The sequence below is a fragment of the Cardiocondyla obscurior genome, linkage group LG04 (assembly GCF_019399895.1).
Source record: "Cardiocondyla obscurior isolate alpha-2009 linkage group LG04, Cobs3.1, whole genome shotgun sequence".
NCBI lineage: Eukaryota > Metazoa > Arthropoda > Insecta > Hymenoptera > Formicidae > Cardiocondyla > Cardiocondyla obscurior.
This window is the reverse complement of record NC_091867.1, coordinates 8,286,486-8,300,810: the sequence shown is the minus strand read 5'-3', so window position 1 is coordinate 8,300,810 and position 14,325 is coordinate 8,286,486. Positions and strand designations below refer to the sequence as shown.

General features: G+C 41.3%; 1 protein-coding gene across 1 annotated transcript in view; it reads right to left on the bottom strand.

Moving 5' to 3' along the window:
• The window catches only part of LOC139101989 (uncharacterized), a 56,445-nt gene extending 43,405 nt beyond the window's left edge, over positions 1-13,040 (bottom strand). Inside the window, exon 1 of the mRNA XM_070655549.1 lies at positions 9,169-13,040. Within this exon, the coding sequence (XP_070511650.1) occupies positions 9,169-11,506 (2,338 nt within the window). The 5' untranslated portion in view covers positions 11,507-13,040. The remainder of the gene's footprint in view (positions 1-9,168) is intronic.
• Between the last annotated feature and the right edge of the window lie 1,285 nt (positions 13,041-14,325).

The window sequence follows — 14,325 nt, the reverse complement described above, 5'->3', positions numbered from 1 at the left end:
GTACAAAGAAGTACTGAATTTCGCACACTTTTTCGTACATATATCAAAACTAAAGAAGAAAATCTGAACACCTCGTATTAGCGAAATGTTGTTAAAGCTTGTAAATTTCACTTTATGTTATTTGGAACGATACCACTTCACCCTATATATATTTATACCGACCTCGTTTCGTCCGTCCTGTACAATTTTTTTACAAGATTACCTTGACGGTCTTTTTTATCTCCACGAGGGATCCCGTTACTGATGATGAAATTTTCGCGAGAGTGTTTTGCCGAAGCGTCACTTTTTCCTACCTTAGGGTTATAAGTCGATTCAAACTTTCGGCGTTACTTAGTTTCGAGATCGGTCGATGGGGACGGGTACACCCTGTTGTGCAACGCGATGCTCGCTGCATCCGTTGTGCTACCACTCCGCAGTATTAACCGCGGCTAGCACTCGCGCGTGACGAACAGAATCCGGGCTAGTGCTGTAGCTTTAGAAATTCGGTTCGGCCGAATGACGATGTTTAAAGTTTCCCCGAGGTTGGAAGTTTGGCAGTTCGAGGCTCCCTGTGCTTTATCTCGGCGTCGAGAACGGAGGACTTATCGCGCTTGTATGTTCGTTGCGCTTCGAGCTTTTGCTCTGAAAACTTCGAAAAGGACCCACCCGTGTCACCGTTTTGTCTCGTTCGTCAGACGACATCCAATCTATTATGCCGGGCATAAACGAAATAAGCAGAATTAGAATTTGTTTTAAATATGTTTGAAATAGATAACAGTCTCGTTAGACAGTTAAATAATTATTGGTACTTCCCAAAATATAATTCCCTATATGTTTTTGAAGAAATCGATTAAATTTATAAAATCGCCAGAGTGACAAATTACATCAAAATAGTTATATTTAATATTTTATATTTTAATGATCAGAAAAATACGTAGGCGTTGTTCTAATTAATAATTTCACCGGCTGCGTTATTGATTAGCGCCTCTGTCAAAACAATACCGCTTGGTATAATTAAAGCGGAGAAATTGTATATCTGATTTAATTCAAATTTCGTGAGGAAATGTTCCGCTTGCTGAATATCCGTAGGTCTGCGAATTCGGTTCACCGAGCAAAATGTACCCTTTAGCGTCTTTAGTCATCATGAAAATCATACATAACGCTTCTAATAACGGTGCGCGATTGTGCATGCAATCTCATTATGCTGTCGGCAAACTAATAACATTTCAGTGGCTCTCAAGTAATCCGCTGCGAACTAATTTAAAGCAGCTAATGCCGCCCAAGCCCTTTTCGCAGTTACATGAATGCCGTCAACTTCTGTGACTGTTTTATATGCCTGTCTTTATACGTATAACTTGCGAGCATAAGTATCGTCGAAGCAGAAGCGAACACTGGACCGTTTTAATTATCTCGGATTTTTGCAAATGTATTTAATTACGTTGGACTGGGTTATTATTTCAAAATGTACAGGGTAAATACAGGGTCGCGCGATGGGAAAGGCATTCTCCGCCCACGGTCACATAGGTTTGTTCTAATAATTAATAGAAAATTTACACTTGTACAATACATATATGCACAATACTACTGGCACAGAATAGACTGTATTTAAATCTAAGAAATTTTCCAAGTCCAATGACTTCAAATACCGACTACGTTTCTACGTTGCTACGCTACAGAAACGTCAAAACAAATGTTATTGATTATGAGAAGCGTTCAGTTTTCGCTACATGAATTAAACGTGCAATGCCCCTTCATTGATCAAACAATATACGCGATACATCTGCTTGTAGTTTTTTATTTTTTTTTTTGGGGGGGGGTTAAGCGAGATAAAATCTCGGATGTCGAAAGTGAATTAAAACTTTTCATTAGCATGAGCTTACCTAAGATTAAAATCAACGGTGATACACCAACTAACTTAGTATTAATATCTAAACTTAATTTGCGCACGCTAACTGGTTTACTGTAAAACGTTGCAATTTACGACAAAACTTTATGCACATTTTATGCACGCAGCATGTAGCGCAGCGCATCAAAAATTTAAATTTAAAACGTCGCGCTTCTCATTTTGGGCGCATACAGGAATTCGAGTGATTCTCCATTAAATTGTAAATATTTGTCTATACCATTTTGCGCAATACCGTTTCCCGTTTCATATATAGAATCAAATGCAACAAAACAAAAGGAGCTTTTTTTGTTTTTAAAAGAAAGACAGTCGTACTATTGTATTTTTAAAGCGTTCTTTCCTTTGTGCACCTGGAAGTTTCTGTTAAAAAAAAAAAAAATTTTTTAATTTTTCTCACAAGATTCTTAAAGACATTTCCGTGGAAAATAACTTTTTCATTTAGACAACTTTAACAGCGTAAGTTAACATAATTGCAGGCGTTCTTGAAAAGAAAATTCTTGCAAGTAAATCGTATTTACAAGAGAGTGATAAGCTTTGAATGAACGGGTGATGTAATGATATACAATCTAATATTTTTTTAAAGCCTTACGATTTTTCGTCGAGTGATTCACAGCAATTCAAACGGTTGAACAGTCGGCTGATGCACTTGGCTACGCCGTAAATGACGCGGTGCGTTTCCGTTGGGTTCGCAATCTATTGCCTCGTTCCATTCGAGTATAGCGCCATTTAAATCTCGGGGACTCGATTTCGGTTCACGTCCGTGAACAAAGAGCTCGTCCGTCGCGTAGTTCTGGTCGAGAGTAAATCACGCCTTGCGTCGCGACTGCAGCGTGCAAAAATCGTTGGAGGAGATGCACTGGTCGAAGGACGGCGTGCTCTTGCTTTCGTGAAAATCCTGGCTGCCGCGGCGATCAGACACGTGTAGAAATTCTTGACGAGGTTGAGATAATTCGGGCGACAAAAGTAATTACGGGCTCGTCCATGATCGATCGATTTACTTTATGGGAGCACAATCGTGAAATGTATTTATACTTGACGAGTTTCATCTCGCTTTGCTTTTGCGTAATCATATTCTTTCTATGTTTATACGTTCGTAGACATTTTCCGATTAAGATTATTAGATAAAAGAGCAACAAAATCAGTAGCAGCAACGGGAATTTTCCTTTTTATTTCGCTTTCACGAGACATTATAGGGAGGTAATGACTATGAAATTGTTAGTATTTTCGCTGGTTGATATTTTTTGGACAACCTAACGAGTACGTATGGAGAAAAAGGCACTTGCGTATACACCGGTTTCGTTAATTTCCGCACGGAGTTCTATGGGATGCGTTATTCGGTTTCAATCAAACCCGATACGCTAAACACAAGTCATAGATTTCACGTTTTTGCGCGGTTTTTCCAAAAATCCGTTTGAAGAAGGTGCAATTAATTCTCACGCACTGCCGTATTGTTTCGTGTGCGGCAACTTTCGGCTGACGATGAATGGAGATCAGCGCCGAGTCGACCTTGTCCTTAGTCTTGATCGGGCGAACGTGTCGCGAGGTAACGCTTGAAATTTTTTTTTTCTCTCCGAAGCGCGGAGGCGGCGTTCGCGAGAAGACGACACTTTGGTCGGCGAAGCCGAATTGATTGCCCCGTTCAGGTGCGAGACGTGCAGGGAAAACGCACGAGTCTGGTGCATTTGCACCTGACACGGTGCGATACGGCTCGCGGTTCGCGAGGAACTGGCGGGCTGCGCGCCAACGCAAACTTACTCGACCCCTTTTTAACCGACTAGACCGAACGACCGACCGAACTGCCGTTCGAGAGCAGGTATGCCATCCCTGTCCTCGTTTCACCCGCGCCGTCGCAGCCACCAGCTGCCATCCCCTACCCTTGGCCGACCTTTCGACGTGTATCCCCCATTTACCCCTGGACTTATCCCAGGTCCGGATCGACGCGGTTGGAATCCTGTCGAGTCCGATACCTGTCAGATGCTTTATTTACATGCGTATCAACGCTTTCCTCTTCTCTCGGATCTCGCGAATATTTTTTACACGCTGCGAGACGCGATGTAAGGTGCAGACTTCACGTGAAACTTCAGTGAGAGAACAAGTTTGAGGTTTTTTCCTTCTTTTTTTTTTCTCTCTATCTTAAATACTAATAAATACTGAATTAATTAATCTAATTTGTACAGAAATTAATTTTATTTGTAATTGACAGACAGCCACGATGCCGTTCGTGCAATTAATTTAAAACCAGAAGAAATCATGCTTCGCGTGCGCTATTTTTCGGAAATTAATTCAGAGTGCGAGAGATTTAATCTCGAGCTGCTTTCAATTAATATTATTTTTATGGGTTTTACGATTATTTGCATCGACAGTTTCGTAACGAATGCAATTGCGGTTATTAATAGATGCAGAATTAATTGCCTTCGTTAGGATAAGGTTACTAATATCTGGTATAATTAGCGGATTTGAATAGGCATAATAGAAATAGCTAACGCGGTTAATGGTGACGCGTGTTCCATCAAGTAGACGAATCTCGCGATGATTATTCATGACTGATGCGCCGAGAGGAAGCAACGGAAACCCGTCTTTTGTATTAGATTATTACAATTTATCTAGCAGTAACTTGGAAGATCTATGCACCGGCAAGTTCTCCGTTCCTTCGCGTTTTCTTCTTTCTCCGAGCTCGTTCCCGCGTGCTCGTTCTTACGTCTACCCGTCCGCTAGCTCGATTTGCGAACAAAAGACAGGCCAGAATTATGAACAATAAGAGAATTCTAGCGCGTTTCCGCGCTCTAAGATTTAGCTTCACGCCTCGCGAGTTTAATCTGCACCACTAGCAGATTTCACCGTGTGTTGCTGATGTCATATCGACAAAGGCATCTTCGATTGTGAAGAGAAGCACCTACTTTTATTTCTACATAGATACTCCATAACTACATAATTTCTTAAAACGGTTTTATTTATTTTAATTTATATAATACAGTCAATTATAAAAAAAAGGGTGTATGAGGTTAGCCTTTGTTCATTTAAATTTTATAGTTTTGTTTAGAGTTTCAGGATTTTTTTTTTATTTAAAGAGTACAGGAGTACTTTCATAGATGTAAAAAGAGTTTCGGTGTTTTCCCTTCGAAAAATCGGCTTGAAAAGCGGAGGGCTAACTTGACACTTTTTTTTTCCCTACTTTTTTTTGTAAAAAAATAGTTCCAATGGGCTATTTCGCTTTATGTGCACACACTCTTATAAACGATTAAAAGATCAAATGGTGTACAAACTTAAATAAATTTCTCTTTTTACTTTTTATTTTTATTTTTTTTTTGCGGTAGTGATTTTTAATGAAATATGCAGTGCGATATTATCCAGGAATATATTTTGTGTTTATATTGCATATGTAATATGGTATTAGAAACATTGCAAGTAGAGCTTAGTTTACAGCTTGAGTTTCAACATCTACGCGATGGTCGTGGTCGGATTCAAGTGCCTGCAATTTATTCAAAGGGAGAGATGTCGTATTACGTAATCGGGATAATGCATCGCGTCGAAATTGCATGATCTAATTTCACAGTTCTCCGTATCATTGTGAAACTCTCAGAAATTTTAGTTTTAAATTTGGCAAATATTTGTTCCGATGGTATTACCTTCGATGGATAGAGATGGAAATTGTATTTGCATATTTATGCAAGCAAAGAGAGATTTATCAGAAAATTCCGAAATTTTTATTGAAGCATTTTTCTTTTTCACGTATTGGTTTATTGCGCAATATTTATTGTACTCTATTTAAAAAAATCCGTGAGTTGCTTTGAATTAGTTGATATAATCGATTCTATTGTTGCCATTTATTAAATTATATATATATATTTTTTGTTACAGATCAACGCAGCTGAATCAACTATTGTCAACGAGTGTCGTTACCGCCGAAATTAATAATTATACGAACCGCAGTCGGTTCGCCGGTCGTTCCGGGTGTGCCGCTAATTTTCGGGCGTTTTTTTTTAAGATTGTCGATTTACGGGAGTGCGTTCGCGATCGCGATATCTAGTGCGCGGAAGGATGGCTCGTCACGTCCCATCTGAGAGGAGGAGCAGGCCCGGGAAGGGCATCATGCATCGGCGGAGCAACTTATAGGTAAATATAAATTTTTTCTTTTTTAGAAAATAAAAAAAAAGGTTTTACCTTTACATTAATTTAATTACTAACATGTGTGTATTAATTTGTTTTATTTTATGTTACAGCCACCGGCAGAACTCAACAACTCCGCTGAAGCTCATGCCGATTGGTAAGTCGCATGACTTTTTTTTCTCTAGTTTTATAAAATCATCGTTTTATATAGCGACGTATGATTTTAATTTTCCAATTATTTGAGCGTTATTCTTCTCGAAACTTTCTTCTTCGGTGGATGCTGAGCTAATTTCCTGTTGCTATTACTGGCTACTCTTCCGAGTATCTGATATTTCCGTGAAATGTTACCGCTTACGCAGACCGCGAGAATACAAAATTCAGGGCGCTTTAATTATTCTTACAACAGCGTGAACTAGGGTGTGCGAAGCTAGGCTTCTTGTACAATTGAATTCTATAATTTTGTTTAGAGTTCTAGGTTCTTTTTTAAGAGCACATAAGTACTTTTCTTTTAAAAAATTGATTTGAAAAGTGGGGGACTAATTTTACACTTTTTTTATTTTACTTTTTTTGTAGACGAATAGTTTCAATGGGTTACTTCGCTTTATTTGCATACACTCTCATAAACGATTAAAGTAGCAAATGCTGTACAAACTTAAATAAGCTTCTTTTTTTACTTCTTTTTTTTTAATACTCGAGATTGAAGCAAATCCCTTGACGCTTGCATGAATTGCAATGCATTTCAACATGTATAAGACAAGTTCAACTTTGAAATCGAGGACGTCGCATGACTGGTGGAAGTTATCGATTCATTTTCTTGCTGCCGTCACACGTGGTATTGTTAGCGGTAGCTCCGTTTAAAAATGCCGGGAAAGAATTATGTTTTAACAGGCGCTTTTTCCTTCGCGGATTTATTTGTCTGCGACAATGCATCGCGCTGGTTGTAATGAATCGGTGCTACTCGGCAGCGAACGCTCCTCTTAAATAACAGAAATCACGATGAGGTATATGGTACGTGGACCACGTTTTATTTATTCTCGCGATTTACGCTCAAACGTGTATTTATTTAGCGATAAAAACTGATGAGCTTGTTAATTACTTTGAAATAAACGTTTGCCGCGCGACGTGTCGAACTATATTGCGAAAGAAATTAAACCGCTGTTTTTTCAACGTGTGGTTTACGTGGCGTGTTAGTTAGCCCCCGTATATTTGAATTTCGTAGTTCTATTTAGAATTCCGGGTTCCTTTTAAAAAACACATGAGTATTTTCATAAATATAAAAAAAGTTTCGGCGTTTTTTCTTTTAAAAAATTGGTCTGAAAGCGGACGGCTTTTCTTTTTCTCCACTTCTTTTTAATTTTTTTTTTTAACAATTTTACGCTCATGTCGTGCGTTTGTTATTAAAAATAACGGGTTAGCTAGATATACGCATATCATATCGTAAATGGGACATAATTTATTGTGCGCGATACTACTGGCCAATTGTCTATTTGCCATCGTCAAACGTGACGTTTCGTATCTAGCAACAAGTTCGTTCAGGCACGTGCCTCATCTCACATAGCTTCAAATCGTTTTGAACCAAGGCCAACAACGCACCAAATATACCTTTTGTCGCTTCGTGTAATACCGTATATCTGCACGTGCGCTAAATGGAATTTTACAAGATCAATCTCCCGGTCAAGCGTAATGAGAAAATAGAGATATTTTGCAGTCGTGATGAAAACGTTAATTTTGTGCAACGCACTTTATTTGAACTATTTCATTTCGGTGAATTATTTGACGAAAAGTCTGGGTGGTGAAATTTTTTAATATTTATAATTCAGGCTAGGGATAAAGATAAATAGATCGCGGAGCGGTTGTATCATTTTGAGATTGAAATTCAAAGCGACCTTCCAGCTGAAAATTTACACCCTCGCTTTATTTTTTTTTTCTTGTTATAATAACAGGGTGATCTTACGAAAGACATGAATAGGTCAGAGCGAGTGAAAGATTTCTTCGTGATTTTTACAAGTCCTGAGGGACGAGCTTTTGCCAAGCCTTTAAACCGAAAGTCTCGAAGTTTACGCAAGGCTTCTGAGAATTGACAATGCACGAGAAGTGTTTCCGGGGACCTCTCAAAGGTTTACACAGTATTTTTCTGCCAATGTTAGATTTCGATTCAACGAGAACAGAGGTCGTGTTCTATAATTCATAAAAGTTAAAGGTTCACAGTTGGTAAAATCGTCGAATGTATAATAAAGCTGTGGCAGTTAAATTATTAAAAATTCAGAGCTTTCTTTTTTTGAAGCGATGCGGCGTTATTCAGATATACTGTTTTGTTGATGCCTTATTAAAAAGTTAGCTAAATCTTTTTTTTTTTTTTACGGTAACATATTTACGAATAATACGTATAATTATAATAATAAGTCCTATTAAAAAAATTTTTTTTACAATTATATCTTGATCACTACCTTTGCTACTCGGATAAATTTAATTATCTTTCGAAAGCCTATGCGAAAAAAAGGAGATTTCTAAAGTTTGAAGGGTCGACAGAACGGATATTGGAAGACCAGAGGCAAACAGTTGGAAATCGTAAGAAAATGCACATTGAAAGCAAAAACAGAGTTTTCCCACCGCACAAAATCACTTCGTGAAAAGAGGGGAAATTAAACTGTCATAAGCGTGAGAGATGTCAAGATGTTTAGTCAAGTCAATTTTTTTAATTTTTTTTTCTTTCTTTGTGCGAAGTTATCTATAATTTTTTGCCGAAAGTGATTGTCAAGCGATAAGATAACACGTAATTTAGTCTTATAAAATATGAAAACTTCATGACGCCTAATGAATATTGTTGAAATACACGTAATGAGTTACGAGAGACGTTGTATAAATACGAGTAGCATATACAAGCGAGTGTACTTTCATGACAAAACTTTTCGCATCAGGAAAGGTAGGGCGATATCGGATGTACCAGTTTGTAAAGAGCTCGTTATGCATATTGTTCCAGGCAGCGTAAATTAAAATTCTCAAGCATCGCTAATAATTATTGCTTCGCCCGAGTTTCGGTATTTTATAAGTTGCACTTATCTGTGGTTTTAACAAACTATGTATATTTCTCCAATGCTTAAAAAAGTACAAGTAATTTTTTAATTACTATTTATAATCAACGATCACATATTAGAATTTTATACTGTGAATAATCGTACCTTGTGGATTTTTGTCTTTCTTTCTGCGGCGATGTCTCTTTTTTTCCATTTCCTCGATATAGTTCGAGGACGAAGAATCATCGTTGTCTGGAAATTCGTCGTGGTTACCATTTATCGTTTTTTTCATTTCCTCTTGTCGTCTCTTCAATAGTTTGTAAACTCTCTTAAAGTAATCCTTAGTGATGTCCTCGTTCGATTTATTTTTCAGTGAAATCTTGCCGTTTAGATAACCGAAATCGTCGGACGTATCAATGCCGTTTATCTTCGTGTCGTTCGGTCGTTTCTCGAGATTTTCACTTCCGTCGACAATTTTAAAGGTATCACTCTTTTTCACGTTGGAGCGCGTGTACAACTCTCGGTAATTTTCGAAAGCACTCTTCGAAGGGATCGAGTTGTATCCGAAATCCGGGGAATTGATATTTAACGCGGATACACCGCTGATATCGCTGCTACGATTTTTCACTTGAATTTTGGCGACGATCGGCGATCGGCGCTCATTTTTCCGTCCGACAAGCAAGTAATTTTCCTGCAAGCTGGTGCCAGGTCTGCTGTCGTTTGTCGACGAAGTCTCGTCGTCGAATATTTTCGCGACTGTTTCCTTTCTCGCCGGATCTTCGTTATTCTGATGCGTTTTCTCGTTTTGATAGCAAAGCGGATCCGCGTAGTTGCTTAAGTTTTGGCAAATCTTGCAGTTACGCGAAAAGCAAAGATCGCGTTGCAGATCCTTCCATCTCGGCTTGCTCATGAAGTCCTCTTCAGGCACCTCTCTTTCGGATTCCCGGCGTAGTCTCTCGCTTCTTTTTCGCTCTTTGTACTCTCGCCAGGATTTCTCCACATTCTCGTGGCTTTTTATAGGTCTCAAAGGATTTGCGAGGTCCTTGGCGCTGTCTGCGTATGTTACCGCCGTCATTTGTCCGAGTAAAACGTCGCTCTTAGTTTTTCGGTAGACTTTCCTTCTGTCCAGGCTCGATGACTCTCTCCTGAGCTGCGACTTTGTTCGATTATCCGGCTCCGTAGCTTGAACCAGAGCGTCGCTCTTCGATCGTCGATAGTTGCGCGATTGTCTTTGAAATTGAGAATTCTCCGGAGATTCGCTACAATTCATTGATTTCTCCAATTGTCTGTTGGACTTTAGTCTCTCTCTCTCGGTCACCTCGGGATTGAATCGCAAAATACTCGTCTCGCTGCGTACTTTTCGCGTTCTGTAGTGCCTTTGATTTTCTTCGTGGCCGTAGTTCGAATATCTTTTTCTGATCCCGGTCTTTTCGACGGTCCCGGAAATGTCGGCGCGAACGGTCGGTTTCGAGCATGCCTGTTCCATATTCATTCGCCTTCGTATCTTTTCGCGTAGGAACGCTCTGATTCTCGCCAGCTCCTCCTCATTCATGTCATCTTTTATCTTGCGAACAACTCCGTCGCCTTCGTTCAATTTTGAGCTCTCCTTCGCCGAATTTTCCGTCGTTATTAAGGCGCTTCGGGATCGCAGATACGACTTCACCCTTGTGTTTTTTCCATTCGAATTTTTCTCGTCGGAATTGACTGTGTCACTGTTTTGCAAATTGTGATCTTGGAGATTTTTGCCGTTTAATCCCGCAGAATTTTTTATTTCGTTTTCGCATTCCTCTTCGCGTACTAAGCTAAGTAAGGTTTCGCTCTGACTTCTCAAGTACGCCTTAACCTTCCTGCACCTGTCCTTGGCTACGTCGTCCGCAGTTCTTCCAGCTGTTGTACTACGCGAGCGCAAATCATTCATAATCTGCTGCCGCAGGTAATCTCCGACGGAGTATCTTTTCAGCTTCGTCGCTGCTTCCTCGATATTCTTTTCGAGCTTCGCCTTCGTAGTTGGATCCTCGACGGTGGACGAGTGTCGCCTTTTACTCCGCGTTTCTTTAATATTAACGTCGCTTCGGGATTTTCGCGGTACGAAGTTACATGTGCCGAATTTACTGCTAAAGCCGTCGATATTGCGATTATTCCGAACGGGCATCGCGAGCGAGGCGGTGGACGATGTCGACGGTGAGGAAGTTTGCTCTTTGCTTCTCGAATTGGCTGCTGACTCGTCGACGGGGAATTGCTCGTGAGTCCTCAGACCCTCCTTGAAGGAACCTCTCGCCCGCTGCGCCGTTCGGCCGGTGGTCTCGACTAGCAGCCGGCCATCCTTGTCCAACAACTGGATTACGGGTAGCGCGTCGGCGGACGTCGTCAGTTCCCACTCCCAGTGCAGCGGCTTCTGCAGCTTTAGCCGGATGATCGGGTCCGCCGGCTCACCAAGATCTCTGGAATCTGGACCGACCGGACTGGAAGTCGTCGCGCTGACGATCGGATGGGCGTTCTTCATGGTCGTCGTTTCTTTCCGCCACTTCGCTCGTTCTCGCTCGAATAATCTGCCGGAAAAACCACTCGCTCGCTCGTCCACTGATCGTCCCCGATTAATTTCTCGTTTCAATCGAGTTCATCGTCTCTGAACTTTTTAACAGGATCCCTCCTTGCCTCGATGAATTTTATGGCCCTTGAGAAAGATCATTCGTCACTTGGTTTTGTTGCAACGTGCGTTCGTTCAGATTGCCTATAAATTTTTATTCTCACGATAAAACAATTAAAAAAAAATTTTTTTTATTAAAGTTAAATGAAGTATTTCGTTATTGTACAATCGTATAATTATTCCACACTTCTTCGGAGAATAATCGCGTATATCACCTTAAATAATAAGAAATAAAATTTTTTAGCGCTACCCCGTGGCCACGAGAAAGATATCGTACACTTAACGCGATCGTTGCTCGCGGTCAACTACCGGCTTCTGTGATTTAGAGTCGCTGTCGCTCAGCTGTCGTTCGCTCAGCGATCAGTTCCGAGTTAAAACTGCAGTCCCGTTTTCCATGCGACCGCGAATAGCAAGCCGGGCCGTGTAGTATGCGCTCTCACGTCGTGGCATTCGTGTTTCCCGCATTCGCCGCGCGATCGACGATCGCGAATTGCCGGTTCGCTCGCTTTTGCGGACGCCGCAGTCCAAGTTCGCGAGCGTTACATGGCGTTATGTAAGGCGACCTCGCGGACTTGGCAACTTGTCAAATTCGCGGAGACCTAAGACTCGCGCAGACTTTCTTTCTCCGCAGTTGTCGAGGTGACAACGGCAGAGAAAGAGGACGAGAAAGAGAGAGAGAACCACAATTTCGCGTTACGTCTCACATTGCAAGACGATTCGCGGTAGATTTATCTCGCGCGTTCCAACACGCCGCTCGTAATTTTCCAAAGCAGATGGACCGCTGCGCTCGCGAAACGATACCACACGTGCGGCCGGACGGCGGTACGTTTATACGCATCTGTATATATTGCAGCGAACGACGTTAAATATTTCTCGGCGATGTATACAAGTCAGATACGTGACGCTCGCTGGAACCTTTCTCGTGACATTTTCTTGCCCGATAGCACAGCTTATTTTAACTTCTCTCGGGAATAAAACGCGAAACACGGCTGCACGCACTGGCGCGAAACGTTTCGCGGCGGTCAATCGGTCCGCCGACCGACGACACGAATCGTCGCGAATCGCCGTGAAAATTGCGAATCTGATTTTCCAGTATTCCCAGAAACACATGTATTTGTACTTAGCACACTTTTGAGAAACGTCGGAGATAGAAATCGGAGACGAGAAATATTTTTAAACAGACAGCGATTAATTGCACGCGGACATTTTTTCTTTTTTTTTTTTTTTTTTAACACTGCAGGCTCGTTTATCTGTTTCGATCACGGAATTTCCGCGGTCGTCGTTTCCGCCGATGTTTGACGATAAAAATTTCGGTCGTTATCGATTAGTCGTCGCGTAAACTTGAGCGGCAAGCAGCCGTGGACCTCACTGAGATCGACGCAGTGTAAGAAGGCGAATCCGGGTCTGTGCGGCACGGCACTACTGTAAACCCGCTTGGTGGCGTCACGCCGATCCGAAAATAAATCCCGCGGGATCTATCGGGTAGGGTGTAGGAATTCCGGCACGTGGGACGTGTCACGAATATCAGTGAAGACTCACTTGCGCTGTTCTCGAGCGCGCACAGGTGCTCGCACGAGCGTTTTAAACACCGTGGGTGAGTCAGGCCAGCCAAATCGTACGTTTCGCTTTGCATAGGAACTAGTAAACGCATATGCAATGCCATGCAGCGTACAAAGTTATAACTTTTAAGAAAGATACTACTTCGCGAGGTACTCTCACGTTCGTTTAAAAGCCGCCCCGCGTTAAATGACATTCAAGACGCGCATCTTAAATATAAATTAGGAAGTTAGCGCTCTGCACGCTGACATCTGCCAGTTGAAAGTAGTAGGTGTAAAGTTAATTTTAAGTTTGCAAGTTTAGAAACTATATTTACACGTAGCTGGAATTCTATTCTTCATAACATTGGGATGAGTAACGGTCACGAATCTCGTATCAGCGTCAGTGAAAATTGGCCATTTTATTTTTACATAAGTTTTAAAGTTATGAAATGGTTGTGGTTAAAAATTTATGCAGCAATGCGTAGGTCAAGGAAATAGTTATTATTTCGGGACACCCCATATATAGATTTAGTACGAAACGTGGGTCGATCGAGACGATGATGTCGGCCAATATCGCTGCATCGACGCATCTCAAGAATGGATCAATGCCCCGAGAGAAATTTGTTTACGATCGATCGAGGGTAGGGTTGGCGAAAATAGGTGCCGCATACACGCATCATCAGAGCATGCTGAATTATGCCATATAGCTTTGTCGGTTCAATTTATGATTTTTTTTTTCTCCCTTCCTTTTACGCAATTGCAAGCCAGTGACTGCGACTACCGTGAGATTGGATGTCGCGGTGGAAATCGCACTGAATGAAAATCTTCCCACGCGCAGTAGGAAATATTTAAATTTTTTTGAAAATTTACTTTGCACAAGTTGAGATTTACATTGACGCAGTTTCGGTAAGCGAGTTTCACCTCAGCCGAAGTTTCGGATTAGCATAATATTTCCCGATCCGCATAATGCTCCTTAGGAACGCGGTATCTCCCACGAATCGCGGGTTACGTTTCATATTTTCCGTACGAGGAATGTTTAACTGAGCGTGCACGTCTCTTTCCCCAGACGTGTAATCGAATTCCTCCGTGGAGTGAGACGTTCGCGAGCCGGGGAACGTTTCAGCGACGGCGTGGACG